The 21,281-nt window shown below is 27.3% G+C and overlaps 1 protein-coding gene across 1 annotated transcript in view; it reads right to left on the bottom strand.

The window, feature by feature from the left end:
* LOC107457424 (vacuolar protein sorting 13C) overlaps positions 1–4,210 on the bottom strand; it is a 105,333-nt gene extending 101,123 nt beyond the window's left edge. The window contains exons 1-3 of the mRNA XM_071179184.1: positions 3,878–4,210; positions 1,677–1,763; positions 1,453–1,548 (exon numbers count right to left, since the gene is read on the bottom strand). Coding sequence (XP_071035285.1) covers positions 1,453–1,548; positions 1,677–1,763; positions 3,878–3,977 — 283 coding nt within the window. The 5' untranslated portion in view covers positions 3,978–4,210. The remainder of the gene's footprint in view (positions 1–1,452; positions 1,549–1,676; positions 1,764–3,877) is intronic.
* Positions 4,211–21,281: the final 17,071 nt, after the last annotated feature.

Genomic DNA, 21,281 nt, shown 5'->3' on the forward strand with positions numbered 1-21,281 from the left:
CACAAATCTAATTTCAAAGAAAAAAATAACTTAAAAAAAAAAAAATGACAAAAAACAGGGATCATAATTTTTTAGAGAAATATTTCAAGAAAGTCAGATAAGAATTAGTTAAACTTTATAAATAAAATAACACAAAACTTGTCCAACTATAGCTGAATTGAGCATTATTTCATAGTAATAAATAATACATGCAAATAAATGATTTTAAATTTATTGAAAAAGGAATATACATCATAGACTTCATAGTGGATCAAAGAAAAATCAAATTTTTTAAAAAAAATCAGGACTTTTTTTCAAATAGTATACAGATACCAGACAACTTTTAAAAAAAGAAAACAGCCAACTAAAAAAATAAGTATAATTTGTTCCAATTAAGAGTACTCAAAGCAAATTTTATCACAAAAGAATAATAAAATATAATATTTTTAATTTCAGAATATACTTCATTTAAACAGAAAGTTTTAACATAGTACATTTTTATCAATACTTAACTCATAACATCAAATCAATACATGGAAAATCTTTATACTACTGTTGCATTACAAAAAATAACCAGCATCAATTCGTTGATATTCCCTCATACCAGTAAATAATTAAAATCAGCAATTGAGTTCAAGATTTTGTTAATTAAGTAAACTGGAATCAATCAATTTTAAAATCAGAAGAAAGAGACAAATCAATAATTGAGAAACTACAAAAGTACGTCCAACATAATTAGTTACTGCATCTGTATAAATACTAAATATGAGTAGGATCCCTGAATTCATCACCCTGAAATCGTTGTTTGATTTCCTTTTTCTTGAATATCTTTATGAAGATAGAATAAACTCGACTCTTTTCTTCCGAAAAAGGTTTAAACAGTGAATCTTGTAAATAAGGTTAGATGTCAGAGTAACTATGTACACAATTAGTAGACAATCTCTAAAAAAATCTGGGTCTATCAAATTTTGCTATTTCTACTATCATAATTAAAATAAAAAGATGTAGGATCAAAAATCCAAATTTTTGAGTCTTTTCTTATTACATTCTATAATCTACTTTTTTTTAAAAGAAAAAAAATCTCACTTGTTTTTTTCAGAAAATGGGAAGTCTTAAACTCAATATATAATAAATATTAAATTCAATATTAAATTCAAAATATTAAATTCAAAAACTAGTTTTTCACTTTCTAAATTTTCAAAAAAAAAAATTTGTTTTTGAATGTAAGAAAATGATAGAATTATCATACTTTGTTCAAAATAATACATTCTAATATCTTTTGCTTTAAAGTAGCATTTTAAAAAAATTAATAAATTATGTTAAAATATTTTTCGGATAATGAAACATTTAAAAAATTAGATTATAAGTTGTGTAAAATTTGATGCTAATTTTTCCATCCTTAAAAAAATGAAAAATGTGAGTACAAAGTACTCTAAGATATAAACAGTGAGCTACAAAATATATTTTATTTACCAGTATTAGGAACAACAACGATAAAAAGACCTTCAATAGTAGCTACAGTTGGAGAAGTGTAAAGATTTTTGTAAGGTATTTTCAAAACCAGACGACCTACAAAAAAATATAATGGAAAATTAATTTTTTAATAATAAAATATAATTAAAAATATTTTTAATTATAATTACTAAAAAGTACAATAGAGAAAGACAACCTAAAAAGAATATAAAATGTAATATTACCTAAATGCCCTGATACAACCTTAATAGGTAAATCCAAGTCATCTAAAGCGCTTTCTTTTACGTCTAAATGTTTCAATGTTACATCTCCTGTGAATAATATATATATACATTTCATATCGATAATTATTAAAAAAAAATTATTTTAATTAAGATAAAAATAAAAAATTGAATGCATATTTTTGAAAAGTAAATAATATTTCAATAGCAAGACATACAAGCTATTCCATTCAATAGATATACAAAAAATAATAATTAATTCGAAGAGTTTAAATAAAAAATTGAGATTCAGTACATTTTTAAATAAACAATAAATAGTTCAACAATACTTTTTGATTGTATAAAGAGAACTTTTTATTGCTCTTTTATAATTTTATTTCAGCATCAACACTCCAATTATCATAAATTATAATGTTAATATATTATAATTAATAAAACTGAATATGATTATTACAATAAAGAATATATGTACTGGGCCATCCCATTCTAGTATTTCTTTTTTTAAATAAATAAAAAATCGCACAAAACATAAAATTTATTTCTATTAAAAGTTAGATTAAAAAAATAATAAATATTCCTTTTCTGTTAATATTAAACATTCAACTGTGTTCATAACAGGGGTCTATCTAGGTTTTTCTGAGAGGTACATATTTTGTGAAAATTTAGACATAATTTGTGAAAAATTAAATTATATTAAAAAATTAACAAAAAAATATGGATTTATCGTTTCTTAAGGGATACAAAAATAACATTTTTAAAAAAAGTACTTTGTGAAACTACCGTTTTTCCTAAAGTTGAATTTTTGAAGGTACCGATAAACTGTAGTAAATTCGGCCTGGACAGACCCCTGAATAAGTTAATATTAAAACAAAGAATTCGTAAAATTCAAGTTCGTGTTTGAAATCGGGTAATTTTTTACCACATCTTAAAGTTTGCTAGCAAAATTTTTAGGAATGATTAAAATTTTGTCATATAAACATACAACATAAACAATACTGCACATCTTGGTGTATAAATCAACTCTCAACGAGATAACGAATTTCTGGTATATCAGGTATTTAAGTTGATCGCTGAAAAAACAATATATAAAAATTTCTAAAATTAAAAACATACCTAACAAGTAGCAAAATAAGAATTCAAATGTTATTGTAAAATTGTTTAAAAAGTGTGAAATTTCAAATTTTTTAAATAAAAGTTAAAGACTATTTTTTCTGAATTTTTTTTTTTTTGTGGGACTTAGCAGATGAGGATGAAGTAGAATCATTCGCAGAATAAGATCCCTAAAATAACACATTATTAAATTCGACACAATTGATGTTCCGAAATCCTTAAATTTGTAGCTTTGTGGCACATTTAATAATTTTTTATTATGTTTGTTATAGTTGTTCAAATACTCTTGAATAAATTGTTCTAACTTTATTTATTCTTAATTCTTTTTTTCAGAACGTAATTTGAAGCATTGTTTTCTTAATAAATCTTTATTTAAAAAGAAAATATTATGTGAGAAACTATAAAATTAATTGTATATATCATATTCAAAATAGTTATTGAAAGGAGTAAATTGATACAGAGTTATTTATATACATCTTATTGTTTACAATTGATCAATATTTCATGATCAACGAATGTCCGACTTTATTTCCGGTGTATAAGTCGATCCCTTGATTTACGTAAAATTTGAGAAGTTTGAAAAGTCGACTTATACATAGCGATATACGATAATTACGAAGCACCAAACATTAATTATTGTTGCAAAACTTAAATATGTGGAAAAAATGTATGGGAAACATGTTCTAATAATAAATATATTTTAAATAAAGTATCGAAACTATATGGTTAATAAAAAATTATAGCGGGACAATATAAAATAACTTTAAACAATAATAAAATAAATACTCAACTAAGAGTAGTTTAAAAGGATCAAAAAGCCGGGAATTAATAAGTAGATTTAGACGTAAATTTAATTTTAAAAAATAACATAAATCAAAAATAAGGCCAATATCAAAGTAATTTCATACATCTTAATACAAGAAAAGGATTATTTAATTTCTCTATCACATTATATTGTTTTCCAAATGCGATATTTTGGTCTGCATTGCAGAGAACCAATTTTTAGGTCCAGTTCGCCTGCACTCGGCAAAATGACAGCTGTTCTGTATCAGGTGACATTTTGTTAAGTTTCTCAAAACTTTTTAGAAACTTACCTCCCCATATTCCTAATTTCAGCTGGGAACTGTCAAAATTTTGAACATAATCACCTAAAAACTTATTTAAAAGACTAGCAACTACAGATTCAAAAACCATAATCAGAAATTATGGGCGTATAGAAAAGAACTTTTGAAACCCAAAACACAGCTTAAACTTATGAATAATCTTCACTGGTAGTTCACACTTGCAAGTTCTTAAAATATTTGCTATTAACATTCATTTTGATAGATAAATCTTCAATGATTACGATGTAATTCGATCGGAGAACTTAACAACCGCATGTATACATCTGAAAAACAAAACAAAAATTTTGGGTCACGTGCCAAAACAAATCATGAGAATGCAATGGTGGAAAAAACCTACGATGGCCGAGTCTTACAGATCACCTATTTTCCCCTGCGGAAGAGATCCTGCGTCATCTTGAAACTCTTTATTACGAATAGTGAACGGCAAAAAATTCAATTGCTTACAATTGCAATTTTTATTCTTAAACATCTGTAAATTACTTAGAAATAATTATCTGCAAACTCACAAGTCCCGCAGTGAACTGATCGTAAAGACACGGTCCCCAGTAGAACAACGAAGTTAAGCATCACTAGCTGCGATCAATTAGCAAGTTGGTGTCTACTTTGATGAGCCTGCGTTGGGACAGAGGGTGCGCGATATTAGTCCCTTTAAGCTGCTCCACCGTAAAGTGCTCGACTTCGCGCAGGTCATCAGGCCTCTAAAGTAGGGAAGTCATCCCCTCTGCAGAGGATCGAAATTGCAATGGCATGTCTTCGGACCATCCTCAGGGAAGTTTCCCAGACCAAGTTGCCAATAGCCCGTTATGCAGCTCTAGTATGACGTAGATAATATAAGTACCTTCCTGCAAACTTACAGCTGCGTAATGTGCAGCAAAAGATCTCAACTTCTGTAATGATGCACGAGGATACATCTACGATCTGAAAAATTAAAGCAATCTTCGATCGATACAAGCCTGAAAAAAGTTTAGTTTTTCGAAATTACTGAAATCGAAAAATGTAGTCAACGTGGAACTTCGAAGCAAATACTACGTAAAGGCATAGGTCAAGAAAGAGCCTCCAAGTGATGAGACTGTTCATTATTTTTATCTCTCCCATTTGCTTGACACTTTTTTTTTCTTTTTTTTTTTGAGCGAGTCACAAAGTTTGCGTTTGCTTTTTATTCATCCAAATATCAGTTTGACCACCTATCATTTTAGTGAGCTACAGAGCACATGTGCATCTAGGGGAAACAGAATGCCTGTGGCAAATCTTGAATCGGCGACCCTTAAAAAAATTTCTATTTAATATTTTTTAAGATGCAAAATAAATGCTTTATTTGAAAAATTTAATCCTCTTGGCCAATTTTATTAGTCATGACTTATGGATGGTGTTTTCTACAACAGGGAACGCTGCAAGCTCGGGGCTGCTTAAATTTCCGGGTTACTGTTTCAGTTGTATTTTAAAGCCATTTGGCATCTTTGTGTTTTGAGATTCTTGAAAACAATGTATTTGATTTCTTATTACTTATGTTTACAATGCTAACAATTTACAATACTAAAAGTGTTAACACTAACGTAAGATGGCGCACAGCTTGCAACACGAACAAACAGTAATAAACAAATGGAAAGAGGCCAAATCAAGACTGCCAAAAAAGCGAGTTATTCAAAATCGAGTCACAACCATGTCACCTTTTTTAATAATAAATAACAAAATAACTAAAACAAATTTTCACTCCAAACTCCCCAGAATTACATAATAACATTAATATCTTATGAAATACGGCAGATTTGAGCTCAGAAATTATCTAATTTATTTCTTTTATTGAGAACAAAATTATCCGTTTGAAAACCTCGCCTATCAGAATAACATGTAATAAGCAGCTGCAAACTTTTTAACCGGAACAAAAGTAGGTGCCGAGCTCGAGATTGTTATTGTTTACATTTCTATTGAAAACACCATCCATACGTCTTTAAAGTCGTCGGTGATTTGAAATTTTAAATCATTACAAAATACTTACGTCCTACACTATAATATCAGATGAAACAGAAGTAAAGATAACTGATTTAATGAAGCACAGCACAGAAGTTTTTAAAAGATGATATTAGAAAAATGTTGATCTGAGTTTTCTTTTAAAAAAAGACACAATTTAGAAATAACTGTCACTCATTTTTAGAAATTAAACTGAAGGAAGGTGTTATTTGAAATAGTAATAATTTTTAGCTAACAGCAAAATAATAAAAAATTTAGCAGCTTTTGACCTTACGCATTCAGATCAAGTCAATAAAATTCTCGCGACATTACAAGTTAATTAAAGATCTCACTACAAATAATTACAACCGATTATGGCAATTGCTAATAAAAGTATAACAATTAAATTGCCTATTTTGATTGATTTGTTGTTGAAAGAAATTATTATTGAAAAACTGCTGTAAGTGAATGTTGTTGAAACATTAATAGTGATATTTATATCGAACTTTCTTTACATTCTAAAAATTTTCAGGTTTTCCTGCTTTAAAAAATTAGTTTCGACATCTTATTGAACTGTAAATTAGAGAGTAGCAGAATTTTTTTTTAAAAGTGCAATTAATCTCTTTAACGAAAAAGTACAATTATCTATTATAATAGTGCAACAGAGAATAGATAAATGTAGTTTGGTTAATAATGTAGGGCAGATATTTTAGGAAATGAAAAAAACAATTATGAATTTAATTAAATATTGCAGAAAGTTAACTTAATTTGTAAATACATTAAAAAACAATTCAAAGGTGAGTGTTAAACTTTTGGAAGTGCTTTTGATTATCTCTGTACAGAAAAAACTGCCGTAATCACCTCTGTTTCAGAGAATTATCACCATATTCCTCACTAAAAAAAAAAAAAAAAAAAAAAAAACTGTTAGATGAAACTATATGAGATTTTCCACATTTCTGTAAAAATGATATAAAATATTCAGGTATAAAAATGTTATTATTATACCTGAAATAAAGAAGATGCATATATAATATATATATATGCATCTTCTTTAAATTTCTAACCTAAGGGTTGATGAGTAATAAAAGGCAGTGGGCGTAGCCCTTAACATTATTATAAAAAATACCAAGGTATGAAAATTGGGGCATTAAATAAATTTAAAGAGAACAGAACCCTCTTTTGATTATAAAAGAAATCATAATGAACTTTCCAGTGATAAAAATTACTTATCCATTAAATTGGTGGTAATACCTCTTAAAAATTTTTTTCGATACTACGAACGAAAATGAAAGATGAAGATTAATTTAAGCGAATTATCATAAGTAGATTTATAGCAATCGCTTTCATTTATTTATTGAATAGAAAAATTATGCAAAAAGTCGCGTTTTCCAATACCTGTATCTATTTTATTATTCACTTTTTATATTCAACAAAGCTCAGTAAATGTTATATTTATAATTACCATTTTTATTTTTTTAACTATTTTTTTAACTTTTAGCCACAGTATTACTATATTTAACCATTGTATAATTATTCACTTTAAAATACTTTTCCCGGAGTATTGTATTTCTATCAAGATTTGGCGTTTACCAATCATTTGTTATACGATTCGTCGTATAGTAAAAAATTATGCCTTCATTTCAGCAGCGAATTAGTTTTTTTTTTTTTTTTTTTTTTTTTTTNTTTTTTTTTTACGTTTACACATCAATTGGTTAGTTAAATTTGTTTTTTGACTGCAACAAAAGCAAAGCATGCCCGCTACAGCCCATTGGGGGCCAGGGGGTTCATGGAGCTTCACACTTTCGTGAATAACGGCTTGATTGTGATAATGCGACATTGCACACAGGTTGCCATTAATTATAAGATAAGCTGGTATCCATCGATCTGGATCTGTGTGGATTTTAAGCAGCCACTGGGGATTGAACTTCACTTCCTCACCACTGTTCAGTGCCTTAACCACTTACCAACTGCGGCACATTGATTAAAATAATTTCGTATAAAATTATTATACCAGTAATATATAGGTGGAAGAAATTAACAAGCTGTGAAAATATTAGCAATCAAATATTTTATTTTTATTTTGATTATTATTTTTTTTAAGTGAAGCAAATGAATTGCATACTCATTTATGATTCGGTCAATTTAGGAATTTCCTCAGGCAAAGTGGGAATTTTTTCTTTCCAGAAATGTAAGTTCATGGTGCTCCTGTTCCTGTTAAGGATAAAATTATAATGAAATAGATGGAAAAAAAAATGTTATCATAAGATGGCGAATGTATCTAAGACTTTATAACTGTAAGATAAGAGAAACCATTCCGTATATCCTGTTGTTAAATTAAGATATAAGCCTCAGCAGTTCCAATTTTTATTTCAATTTTAACGCTGTTATCTTTTAGTTTCGGAAGCATGTGACGTCATAGGCTGCTGAAAATGATTTCTGTACCCATTTTATTCTCTATTGTTCTTATTTCTTGTAATAAAACAGCATTTATTTTCGGAAATTTAATGAGCATTTCATTTTATTTATAGAAATGTGTTGTTAAAATCTGATTACAAAACTTCAAATTCTAAGTTTCTAAATATATTTTAGAATTGTTTTCAAACATATTAACTTTGGAAAAAAAATTATTTTAATACGTAGTTAAAGTCTGATAGTTTAAAATTAGCAAAAAAAAAGTTCAATGGTTCATTACAATGAGTAAAATGGATTTAAAAATATTCAAAAATATATATTAGTTTACTAAATCAATAAGAAAGTTGTGCTTGAGATTGCATAGGACAGCGAATCCCTTTTTATAGCAAAAATAAAATTAAAAATAATATATAATAAATTAGCGCATTTATTCATAATTATTTTACAAATATGTTTTCAAGTGAAAATTTATGTGACTCAGGAATAAATGTTATAAATGAATCTGCTTAAAATTAATATTTTTTTATCTCAACAATTCAAACTGCACATTTATAAATGTTATATGTAACCATTTTTTAAAAGATATTTTTTTGAGAAAGATTATAAGTTACCATTTAATACTCGTATATTAAAATATAAACTAACGTTAGGTCTCCAACTCATGTAAAATTCCTTCTTCTGAGTTTAATGTTATGTATTTTTTTAAAAAGGAAATGTTCAAATAATTTAACCCAGTATTTTAGTGCCATATAAAGAAGAATGATATAATAGAGCATGAGTTTTTTTTAATATTTTTTTTAAATAATTCTATTATTCTATGATTACTTCCATTCAATGTAAGTTTCGATAACAAATGGCCTCTTAGCCAGATCTGACACAAAAGAAATAAACGAATGGTTCCTATTTAATCTACTAGATGGCAGTATCAAGAAGAGAATTTGAAGCATCCACAGCTTTTAAACCTAACTATGTTCTCTCTGATCGACCGGGACCAGTGGCGTGGTCTTGTAATCCAGCTACTTGGAGGTCTAGGCTGTTGGATGGCTTGAGGTTGGGAGTTCTGTCCTCTGTTCGTCTATGTTGATCAGGCGTCCGCATTAAGCACGATGTCGATATGGTGGAACCGGAGGAATTCGGAGTTACCAGGTCGTCTAAGGCGGAGCGAACCGGCCCAGGTCGGAAACGGAGCAGGCAAAAGCTCCCGCACCGTGCAGTAATGGGATAGCGCTTGTGAATAGAGATTGGTTGGCAGCCCATTCAATATAGTCAGACACAGTCTTTTTATTTTAAAACAAAGGAATAATTAATTACTTAAAATATTTTAAAAATTAAAAAAAAAAATCTTTTAGTCAGACAAACTATGCTCGCTGTACATTCCTTTGATTCGTAAAATAAATTTTATGATATAAATTTTTTTTCGAAATTGATCAATTTAACAAATAAATCAAATTTTTTTTTTATCAAATATCTTTTTTATTTAATGTAAAGTTTTATTTAAATTTTTTATTTCTGTTATGAAATTTATTCACACAGGAAATTTTGAGTGATTAAGTGCGTGAAATTTCATTTCAACAATACATCAATGTAAACCTTAAAATTGTATATATTATTAGTCCTTTAAATATTTTTTTGTAATATAACGGAATAAAACTGTTATATGGATTACATGAAAGAGTTATTTTATTTCACTATAATATCAATTTAAATTTTGAAATTGTATGAATTGTCATTAAACCATTTAATTATTTTTGTAGTGTAAGCACTTATAAAACGGAATAAATCCTCTAGATAAAAGCGAAAAAATAATACGTTATTTCAATAGTATATCAATTTAAATTTTATAATTGTATAATTATATTTTGCCATTTAAATATTTTGTGGTATCGATACATTTAAAACGGAATAAATCTGTCAGGTGGTTTACTTGGAAGTGTTATTTTTATTTCAATATTATATCAGTTTAAGTCTTAAAATTATATAAGTAAGTTTGTATTAAGCTATTTAAAGAAATGTAATATTTGTAAATATTTATAAAGCTGAATAATTCTGCTAGATGGCTCAAATAAAAGTGATATTTTATTTCAAATTTATATCAATTTAAATTTTACAATTGTCTAAGCTTTACTAAGCCATTTAAATATTTTTTTAAATATTTGAACGACTTGATTTTCACTGAGGTCACTGTTAATTTTAATATTGTTAATAAAAATTATTTTCTTTAAATAGAAAAAAGAAATTAAAGTTTTTTTTTTGACAAATTGCAATTTTCTTTTTTAAGTTTGGAAACAATGAAGGTTTATAGAGAAATGGCAATTGGGATAAGTAGTTAATTATTGTACAAAGCCCCGCCCCAACCAAAAAAAAAAAAAAATTGCTCTGAAAAACTTTTGATTAAATTCCTTCGATTAAAATCTTTGCATTCTAAGATTCAAACTTAATGGTTTGAGAGGGTGACCTCAAATATGCTAATTAAGTAGTGGAGACGATATTTCAAGCTACGAAATCAGCCTCAAAAACACACTTTGTGCAAATTTTTTTAATTCGCTTAAGAAGTTTTCGAGATATGGCCAAATACGCAAGAAGTCAAATTAACATTAAGGGGTCCAAACTGTAGACCGCTCTTCAGATCAAACCATAAGGACCATGTTTCCCAGTATGTAATGTAAAAATCTAAATTAAAAAAAATAAAAAAAAATAAATATGCTTATTTAATTATAATTATTTTACAAATCTGTCTTTAAGAGAAATCTTACGTAATCGAAAGAAAATTTAAAAATGAATCAGTGCAAAATCAACATATTTCATGTTATTGCTTCACAGTTCACGTTGGACAAAAATAAAGGTTAATAAATTTATGTATTTATTTTATTTTAATTTTTGTGTGAAAAATCATATGTTTGATTTCCATACTCGTTTATTAAAATATAAACTAACTTGAATTGTTCTCTACTTTAATNAATATCAACTATATTACATCAAATTTTATTTGTCGAAGTTAAATAAATTATAAAATATCAATTATATAAATTACATCAACATTTATTTATCGAATTTCTTTAATATTTAGTGTAAAGCTTTATTTAGATTTTTTATTTCTCTTAGAAAATGTTTTCATACAGCGACATTTCATGTAATTTAGTGCAATTATTTTATTTCAATAATACATAATAATTTCAATAATACTTAAGAAATAAAAGAATGATTTCTAGTTTATCTACTAGATGGCAGTATTAGGGGAAAAAATTAAGGCATACTACAGCTCTTAAAGTCAACGAATCTTTCCTTGATCGACCGGGACCAGTGGCGTGGTCTTGTAATCCAGCTACTTGGAGGTCTAGGCTGTTGGATGGCTTGAGGTTGGGAGTTCTGTCCTCTGCTCGTCTATGTTGATCAGGCGTCCACGTTAAGCATGATGTCGATATGGTGGAACCGGAGGAATTCGGAGTTACCAGGTCGTCTAAGGCGGAGCGAACCGGCCCAGGTCGGAAACGGAGCAGGCAAAAGCTCCCGCACCGTGCAATAATGGGATAGCGCTTGTGAATAGAGATCGATTGGCAGCCCATCCAATATAGTCAGACACAGTCTTTTTTATTTTTTTTTAAGGCAATTTGAAAACAAAACTTCAGTGAGTCAAAATATGCTGCGAAATTCTTTGATTTGTTAAATAAATTTTCTAATATCAATTTTTTTATATCAACATTTATTTATCAAATTTCTTTTTTTTATGCAAGGTTAAGTTTTATTTAAATTTTTTATTTCTCTATTGAATTAATAAACTATTAATTCCATTTAAATTAAACCATTTGAATATGTTTGCAATACAAACACTTAAAAACGGGATAACTCTGCTACTTGCCTTTCTGGAAAGTAATATTATTTTTCATTAATTTACCAATTTAAAAATTGTACAACTATATTTAGACTTTAAATATTTTTTGTTATGCAAATGTGTTTTAAACGGTATAATTCTGTAGGATAGTTTACTTAAAAGTGTTATTTTATTTCAATATCATAACGCTTAAAATCTTTAAATTTTAAAAACTGTTAATAAACTATTTTAATCTTTTTGTAAGTACTTATGAAATGGAATGTTTCTGCGGGAATGCTTACGTACAAAGCAATTCTGAAATGCTTTTTCAAAGTCACTATCTGAATTTAATAGCTGTTGAAAACAACTGCAAATATATTTTGAAAACATTGTGTATTAACATCAGAGCAATAGATGGCAGCATATTTAAATTTTAATACATGAGATATGTGGACACAGCAAAAACAATTTTTTGGTGGGTTTGAACTTTTCATTTTTGTAAACAATAATTACATGTTTCTGATGTGAAGAAATCCTTAATAATATTTAATTCAAAACGATAAGTAAATATAGATAAATAAAAAAGATAGCTTAGAAATTTATTGTTAATGTGAACTCTTTAAGCAAGATATTTTGGTGGCGTCATCTATTGAAACTTCTGTAAACTGAATTTTATGAGAAAAACAGCATGAGTCTTAGGGACGTTTTTCTTTGTAGTGCCCAGGTTCAACGCCGGTTTTGCTAAAATGCAAATTTTCTACTGTTAATTGCAAAACTTAAAAAAAAAAACTTCTTTTAATAGCTGAACAAAAAGTAAGAATATTACTTCTACTAATGATTTCTTTAAATTTATATCTTTTCCGTTTATTATTTTTCTAAAAATTTAGTTTGGTTTATTCTTATGATAGAGATAGATTTTGAAAAGAGAAAGCGATTTTAAACTATTGACTTGATAATCGTCTGCTTTAAGAAGCTATTTGGGTATTTTCGCCCCATGTTCTAACTTGTAGGTGCTGGTAAAAACAGCTGTTTAAAAAAGTAGGTGAACTGAATATGCTAATTTTTTTAAAGGTAAAAAATGGTTTTTGATTTCTAACTTCGGTAATGCACCCATTTTCTGGAATGCAATCATCCATAAGTTTGACCTTTCTAAATAAGATCGCTTGTTTAATTTGAAATTTCAATTTTGACAGCCTTTTCAATTTTAAAGTCCTTAAATTTTTTTTCTTTTTCTTCCATTTTTCTTAAAAACAAATTACGCATTTTCTTAAAGGTAGGTGAAATATTTGTATATTAAGATTAAAGCAATTTTTTTTATTTAAATTGTATTAATAACATTAATGCTTAGTAATAAAACTTAATTTTTTTCTTCAAATTTACTGTTATTTTTTTTAACTAGTCATCCTTAATCGTCAAACGGATACTTACTAATTTTATCAAGATAAAACATCAGTTAGTAGAAGTTTTGAATTCAGATGTTAAATCAAAACAAAACAGGACATTAATAATAATAATATTTGCAGAAGGAATAACCTTGCAGATGGTGAGGGAGAAATAAAATCATGTCCTTTCAATACAACAAATATCGCAATAAAAAAAATTTATTTATAATAAACTTTTAAGAAGATAAAGCTTCTATGAGAGATACTCATTACCATACAAGCATTAATACTTAAGGGAAAAATAAAAGGGTATAATAAACTATGAATATTCATAATTAAATCTAAGCCCCTAACTAATTTAGCTAAAAGTTTGAATTAAAATAAAGAATGGAATAAAAATGTTTTGATGTTCCTCGTAATTTCAATTTCGGCTTCTTTTTTTACTCATTAGGGCTTTGTTTGATAGACATTTTTTTCCAATATATTTATTTAAGTTCAGAATCTATATATATATTTCTCTTACACGGCTACAAAAAAAAAGCCTCATTACAACTCCCCGAATGGCAACGCTAGAAAATCGATCAATGATTGCCGCTAAAAATGTCTCATGCAAAATCTAGCTGAGGTGGCTCAACATATAGCGCTTTTAAAAACGGAAATTGAAATAACCGGAGAGAGCATTCTCATCAAATATGATCTCTTCCGAAATTCACCCTATCAGCTGCGGCAATCTCATACTATTAAACTAGGCTGAAGTGTCGTGAAGTCTTTGTCGATAGATCTCTATTTTAGTATTTTGTCGAAAGCGCTTTTTTTCAAGAATTTATATATTACGATTTTAGTTGACGATTTTTGTTTTATATCACGAATTTATTTGTTTTATTATTGTCATTAGTTATTCAATGAAAAATGAGTCTCAGTTGTGCTAATACGCTTTAAGATTTTATACTATAGCACGTTTCTAATAGGCTTAACGAATTACATGCATTTATTTGAATTCAAATTTATTTTAATAACTTACTAAAAATATGAAATTTTTTTTTAAAAAAAAGTTGTTATATGGATTTGAATGATTGTTTTGAATTCTTAGAATTTTTTGCATTTGCAGTGTACCTAAGTTAGTAGCGAGCGAAGCAAACCATATAAGATTGCGTAACAATTTTCGGAGGTTGGCGAGCGTCAGCGAGCAGGGGGCGCAGCCCACTAGTATATTTATATAATCCCAAAAACAGGCTTGTTTTCAAGCAAAAATTTTATTACATTAAATTTTATTAAATTTTATTTTATTATTTATTTAATTTTCGCAGAAGAGGAATCAATATGAAACTGGTTCCAAATTAAGATGAGTGCGTCAAATTTTCTAAAAATATTAAAATAGTTTTCGAAATAATTTCAGAAGAGGCTTAAAAAATATTCTTTGGTCCAAAACATGCTTGTTTCTAAACATAGATTTTATGTTAAAATGGACATATTGAGAATTTTTTATAATTTTTGAAGAACAGGGATCAATATTAAACTATTTTCATGTTAAAATGTGCGCATCAAATTATCTGAAAATATCGACATTTGTTTATAAATATTTTAAGAATAATTTTAGAGAATTATTCTTTGCTCCAAAACAAGCTTGTTTCTAAACACTTATATTGTTTTATAAGAATGCAAACTTTGAGAATTTTTTATAATTTTTGTAGAAGAGGAATTGATATAAAGCTGATTCCATATTAAAATATGTTCGTCAAAAATTCTAAAAATATCCAGATATGTTTGGTTCAAAAACAAGAACGTTTCTAAACGTTACAAAAGATTTTGTTACAAAAGAATGGATTATTTTAGATTCTTTTTATAATTTTTGGAGAAGAAGGATCAATATGAAGCTGGTTCCATATTAAAATGAGTAAAATTATTATTTTATCCAAAGCAGGCTTGTTTTTGAGCATATATTACGTCAGATACGAATGGACACCTAAGTACTTTTTATAATTTTAGGAGAAGAGATTTGAAGTTGTTTCCGTATTAAAATATGTGCGTCAAATTTTCTGATTTATCCACATGTGTTGAGAAATATTTTTAGAAAATTTTCAAGGCATTAATTTTTGTCCAAAGCAGACTTCTTTCAAAGCATATATTTTGTTATAAAAGAGTGAACAATTGGGAATTTTTTATAATTTTTTTAGAAGGGAAATTAACATGAAACTGGTTCCACATCAAAATGTTAACGTTAGAGTTTCTGAAATTATCCGCATTAGCTTAGAAATACCTTTTGAAAATTAAAAAAAATTATTTTTCAGTAAAAGACAAGATTGTTTCTGAGCATATATTGTGTTATATTAAAATGGAAAATTTGAGAATTATTTTTATAATTTTTGGGGAAGAAGTATTCAACTTGAAGCTGGTGCTATTATTAAAAATTGAGTCAAAATGTTTGAAAATACCTCCATATAATTCGAAATAATTTTAGAAGTATTTTTAAAAAACTTTACTCTTTCCTTAACAGGCTACTTTCTGTGCTTATATTGTATTATGTAAGAATGGACAATTTTAGATTTTTTTTGGTAATTTTTAGAGTAGGGGGACGATATGAAGTTTGTTCCATGTGTACAACTCATTTTCTGAAAACATCTACACGCAGTAAGTATTTTTGTTCTAATAAATTTTTAACATTTTATTTTTGTTTGCCCAAGACAAGCTAGTTCCAAATATATATTTTGGTATATAGGAAAGGACATTTTGAGAATTTGTTATAATTTTTGGAGAAGAGAGATCAATATGAGGCTGGTTTCATATTAAAATGTGAGCATCATATTTTCTAAAATTATCCACATGTGCTAAGAAATGATTTTAGAAAATTTTTGAAAAATTATTTTTTGTCCGAATCAGGCTTGTTTCCAAGCATATATTTTGTTGTATAAGAATGGAGATTTTCAGAAGTTTTTAATAATTTTTGGAGAAGAGGAATCAATATGAAGCTCGTTCCATACTAAAATATTTGCGTCAAATCTTCAAAATATCATCATATGTTAAAAAAATTTCTTTGAAAAGTTTAAAAAAATTATTATTTTGTCCAAAAGAGGCTAATTCTAAGCATTTATTTTGTTATATAATAATGAACATTTCGAGAATTTTTTTTATAGTTTTTGGAGAAAAGGTTCCATATCAGGATGTGTGCGGCAAATTTTCTACGAAAATCCCCATTTCCTTTGAAGTAGTTTAAGGAATCAGTTTAATAAAGTCAAATATAAATGTAATTTGATCGAGGTAGTGAATAAGTTATAAACCTATTAAGACAAAGGATAAAAAGTAAGAAGAAACCTTAGTTATAACTGGTTTCTGTAAGAGTTATTGGGACCAATGCTTGCTTAAAGAAGGTTATCTCCCTTTCAGAACTCCAAGAATTTGAAAAATGCTGGTAGCCAGCAAAAATTTCTGGTAGCTAGTAAAAATATTAGCCCTTCTCCCATTTTTACAATGGAAAAAAATTGCTGAAATTCTTAAAGCAACTTTTGGTGTATTTTCTTACAGCACCGGTGTTGTAACGATGAAGGAAGTCGCTTTTTGCTCTGAAATCGAGATAGTTTTTAATCACATGCACCAGATAACCAATCGGAATGATTTCTGCTGACAGAAATCGTTTGCTGCCATTTTAAGTTGGTTTCAAAACATTCGACGTGGATAGCTTACATTTTTTACATGATATTAATTAACTTTTATATTATGGAAGTGATATGCCGATAAAAAAGTCATTTGAATTATGTTGAAGCTGATTGAATTCTCCGGTTTTGAATCAAAAATTTGATTTACGAAGCTGGAAAACTTAAAAAAAGAATATTTGTTACTTGAATAGTGCTATGAGAAGAATATACTTAGAAGGACTAGATTTATTAATAGACCAAGAACATTTCGCAGATCGGACCAATAAGTCAAGTAAGTTTTTATTTTTATCAATAAATTTATAATATTAATTGTGTTGAATACAGTACTTATATTTACGATGAGTTTCTACATATTTAGATTTTTGCTGTACTCTTATTGTAAGATTTCGACCTTAAACACTATTGTTAATAATTTGTATTTGATGAGATTACGTATAAGACATCACGTTTTTATCCTATCATCTTTGATATTCAATGATAATGGAAGATATTTGTTAACGTTATTTGTTCCAAAAATATAAGTTTATTTTTTATGACAATATATTTTTAGGTAAACTATTTAAGCATATGTCACTTTCAATACGTAGTGCTTTTACACGTAGCAATTATTAACGCTCCAAAGCAGCTAAAATATTTCACACTACATTGCATTGCTAATAGTAGACCCCTAATTTACTGTTATTGTCGGGAAATGCTTAATATTAGAATTAAAGCAAATTTGAAAATTTTATTTAGAAATATTATTCAAAATGTAAAATTATTAAACAGTAGGACATTAAGGAAAAATCAAAATTGAAAAAAAAATTAAGTTATGCGTAAAATGGTGTAAATTTTTTTAAAAGAAAATATAAAAAAAAGAATAAGTAACAAAAACAATAAATAATAAAAATAAAATCCTGAAAAAAGATTTTTCTAGTTTTAAATAAAAAAAATGCTCTCCTTTCAGCTGATATGAAATGAAAAAAAATGTTAAATGGAAAATTTAGAAAATGATATTATGGCGGGTTATTACGGCGAATCAAGCATTTGAATGAAAACTTTTTGACTCTCGCTTTCGATAACCATCGTTCGATTTTACACTGTTTGCCCCGAAAATCCATATGGTTTTACAAGAATTATTGCTGCAGATGTTTACACGAGTTTTTGAAATTCCCATTCATTCGAATACGCAGGTAAATTCCGATACGCAGGTAAATTCCAATACGCAGGTAAATTTCAAATCGCGATTTGAAAATGCCAGCTTTTGACATGAGCGTTCGTTTTTTCGACGATTTCTTAATTTTTTGGCAGCTATATTCATGTGTTTCTAAATAATTTGTGCAATTCTGATATTTTTAAAACGAAACTATAAGACTATTTTTTGTTAGTGTAAATCTCGAATATGAGTAATCATCTTTCGATTTCCGACCACGTTAGTTCTATTTTGCTCCGATTTCCCAGTAAATCCAATGTTTTCTATCGCAATTATTTAGTTAATTCTATGGATTTCAACATGATTTTAGAAATTAAATTTATTACTTTTTTATATGATGTTATACAAAACTTGGAGTAAGAAATTTAAGGAATACGCGATAGTGTGAAGATAAAGAAAAACATTGTTTTTTTTCTCCGATGATCATTGAAAACAGAACGGGAAAAATATATCGTTTGAGCTAAATTCTCAGACCGATTTTTTTTTAATTATAAATATTAAAATATAAAAAAATTCCAGGTCGTAATTGAAAAACTAAGAGTGTAGTAGTCACTTGAAAAATATTGTTCTCTGAAGTCGGCACTTGATCGTGTTCTCTGAAATGCTTCAAGATATAAGTTACTATTTCCATTTGTGTAAAATAAGTCTAGAGCAGTGTATTTTTTGTAGTGTAAAACTTTATTAATTTTTCATTCAAATTTGGTTACATAGAGTGCATTTCTGTGTAAGGAGAAAGAACAATTTGGAACAAACTATTTGGCGTTTATGAAGCAATAACTCTCCTGACTGATTAAGAAATATCGGGGTAAATTTAAAATACATGAAAAATAAGCATTTCTCTTTAATCAAGATTTTAAGAAAGCAAAATGTTAAATTATTATTATTTGAGGGACGGAAAGGTTATAATTAATATTCCTTAATTTTTTTATTCGCTCGTTGCAGCCAAAGTTTTTTTTNTTAATTTTTTTTTTTTTTAAATTAAATTTATACTTGAAATTGAAAGTAATTACCCTTGAGAATTTTAGTTAAATTTCTTTTAGTTATGAGTAGTATAATATCGTTCGTATATTTAATATAACATAGCTTTCATGTTATAAATATTTTTTTTCAATAAGTAGTGAATATTAAAGTTCATTAATTCCTTTTGTCGAACCCACCAATCTTCTCGCTTAATTTCATTTTGAAAAATTGTTAAAGTGAACATAAAAGATACTCTTGGTAATTTTTTTGAAACTACGGTTTTTAATCGGAAGGTTTTAGTTTTATTCCAAACTATTTATTTTATTTCTGTTGATGATAGGAGCATAGTGCAATTAAATTATGTTTTATTAAATAAGAGGAATTTAAACTTAATGTTTTGTAACTAATTTTGATAATTTTGATAAGTAGCATATTTCAGTAATTTCCCTTTTTTACGCTTATTATGTTCCTTTTATCTGTTCTACAATCGAAATTATTTTTTTTTTACTTATTCGTATAAGATTTGTCTTATTTTATTCATAAACAGAACTTTAAAGAATTAAAGTGCTATGCCGAGAAAACGCTTCTATAAACAGTAGCTTACTGAAATTATTTTCTAACTTTCAATCTTTAACATTTGTTTTGGAATAAAATAAGGTAAAAAAATTTTTTTTTAAGAAAAAATTTATTTTAAGGAAATTGCAATTGGTATGAAATTTGAAGTTTTTCTTGAAGAAACATTTTTCTTGCAGAAAATATATATAACATATTTAACATATTTCTTGCAGAAAATATAAGTGCTGAGTTTTAAAATTAAGGGACGACAATGTTAGAAATACCAAACGAAAATAATTTAAAAGTTAATAGACAACAATGCTTTTAACATTCGGAGAAATAAGTGCTTTTAATATTGGGAAACAACAAGGCAGGGCTAACAACAAGAGGAAACAACAGTGCTTTTAACATTGGAACATAACATTACTTTTTACATTGGAGCAAAACAATGTTTTTAGCGTTAGAACAAAATAATGCTTTTTTAGGATAAAACGATGCTTTTTACAGTAGGAGACAACAAAGTTCTTTTACAATGGGAGACAACAACTTTCTTTAACATTAGGAGACGACAATTTTTTTAACATTAGTGCATAAAAATGCCTTTAACAATAGAACATAACAATGCTTTTAACAATGCATTTAGCATTAGGAAGACAATGGATTTCGCTAATTAAAAGTTTTCAAGATGAAGAAAAAAAAGTTCGATGAATTAAAAACTTAATTACTATTTTAAAATGTGATTATTCGAATATATCTTTTCTACCTCAATAAAAACACATATCTGATCCGGATTAAATGATCAAAAAAATAATTAATAAGTTGTAATGATTCATTAGATTAATGAGTAGAATGGGTAATGAGTCCCATCTACAGAAAATACACAGTTGTTTTTATAGATATATAAAGTGTACAATTAAAAAAATAATTCACATTTTATTTAATTGATTCAAAACTTTAAGGAGTGTTATAAAAATAATTTTTTGAATTTCAGTTTCAACTTTAGTTAATTATTTTTCCAACTTAACTTTTTCATAATTAATTGTGATAAAACTAAAAAAAGTTTGAGTTTATCAACTGCAGCTTCAGGCTTGTATACTGACCTAAAAGCAGTAGATTTTAGGGCTGTATAGTCTGAGGAGTTTTCTTCTAATTTGATTGGGAGATATACAATACGTTTTCCTCAATACCTTTTAAAACATCAATTTCTTTTTATTTGATCACTATAAAAAAATTAACTTGAGAAGAGAAATATTTTCTGATATGAAGCGGTATATATACTCCGTTTCTTTGAATTCCACAACACAGTAAGAAATTTTGGATCATTACAATAAAAAGTACCAGCATCCTGAGTGCCGGTACTTCTTACAGTTAACTCCATTTTTACCGGAACATGTTACAGAACAAAAAAATTGATATAGCGCAATTTTTACAGTAATAATTATCTTAAAACCACTGAATTAATATAATT

This window comes from Parasteatoda tepidariorum, chromosome 3, assembly GCF_043381705.1.
Source record: "Parasteatoda tepidariorum isolate YZ-2023 chromosome 3, CAS_Ptep_4.0, whole genome shotgun sequence".
NCBI lineage: Eukaryota > Metazoa > Arthropoda > Arachnida > Araneae > Theridiidae > Parasteatoda > Parasteatoda tepidariorum.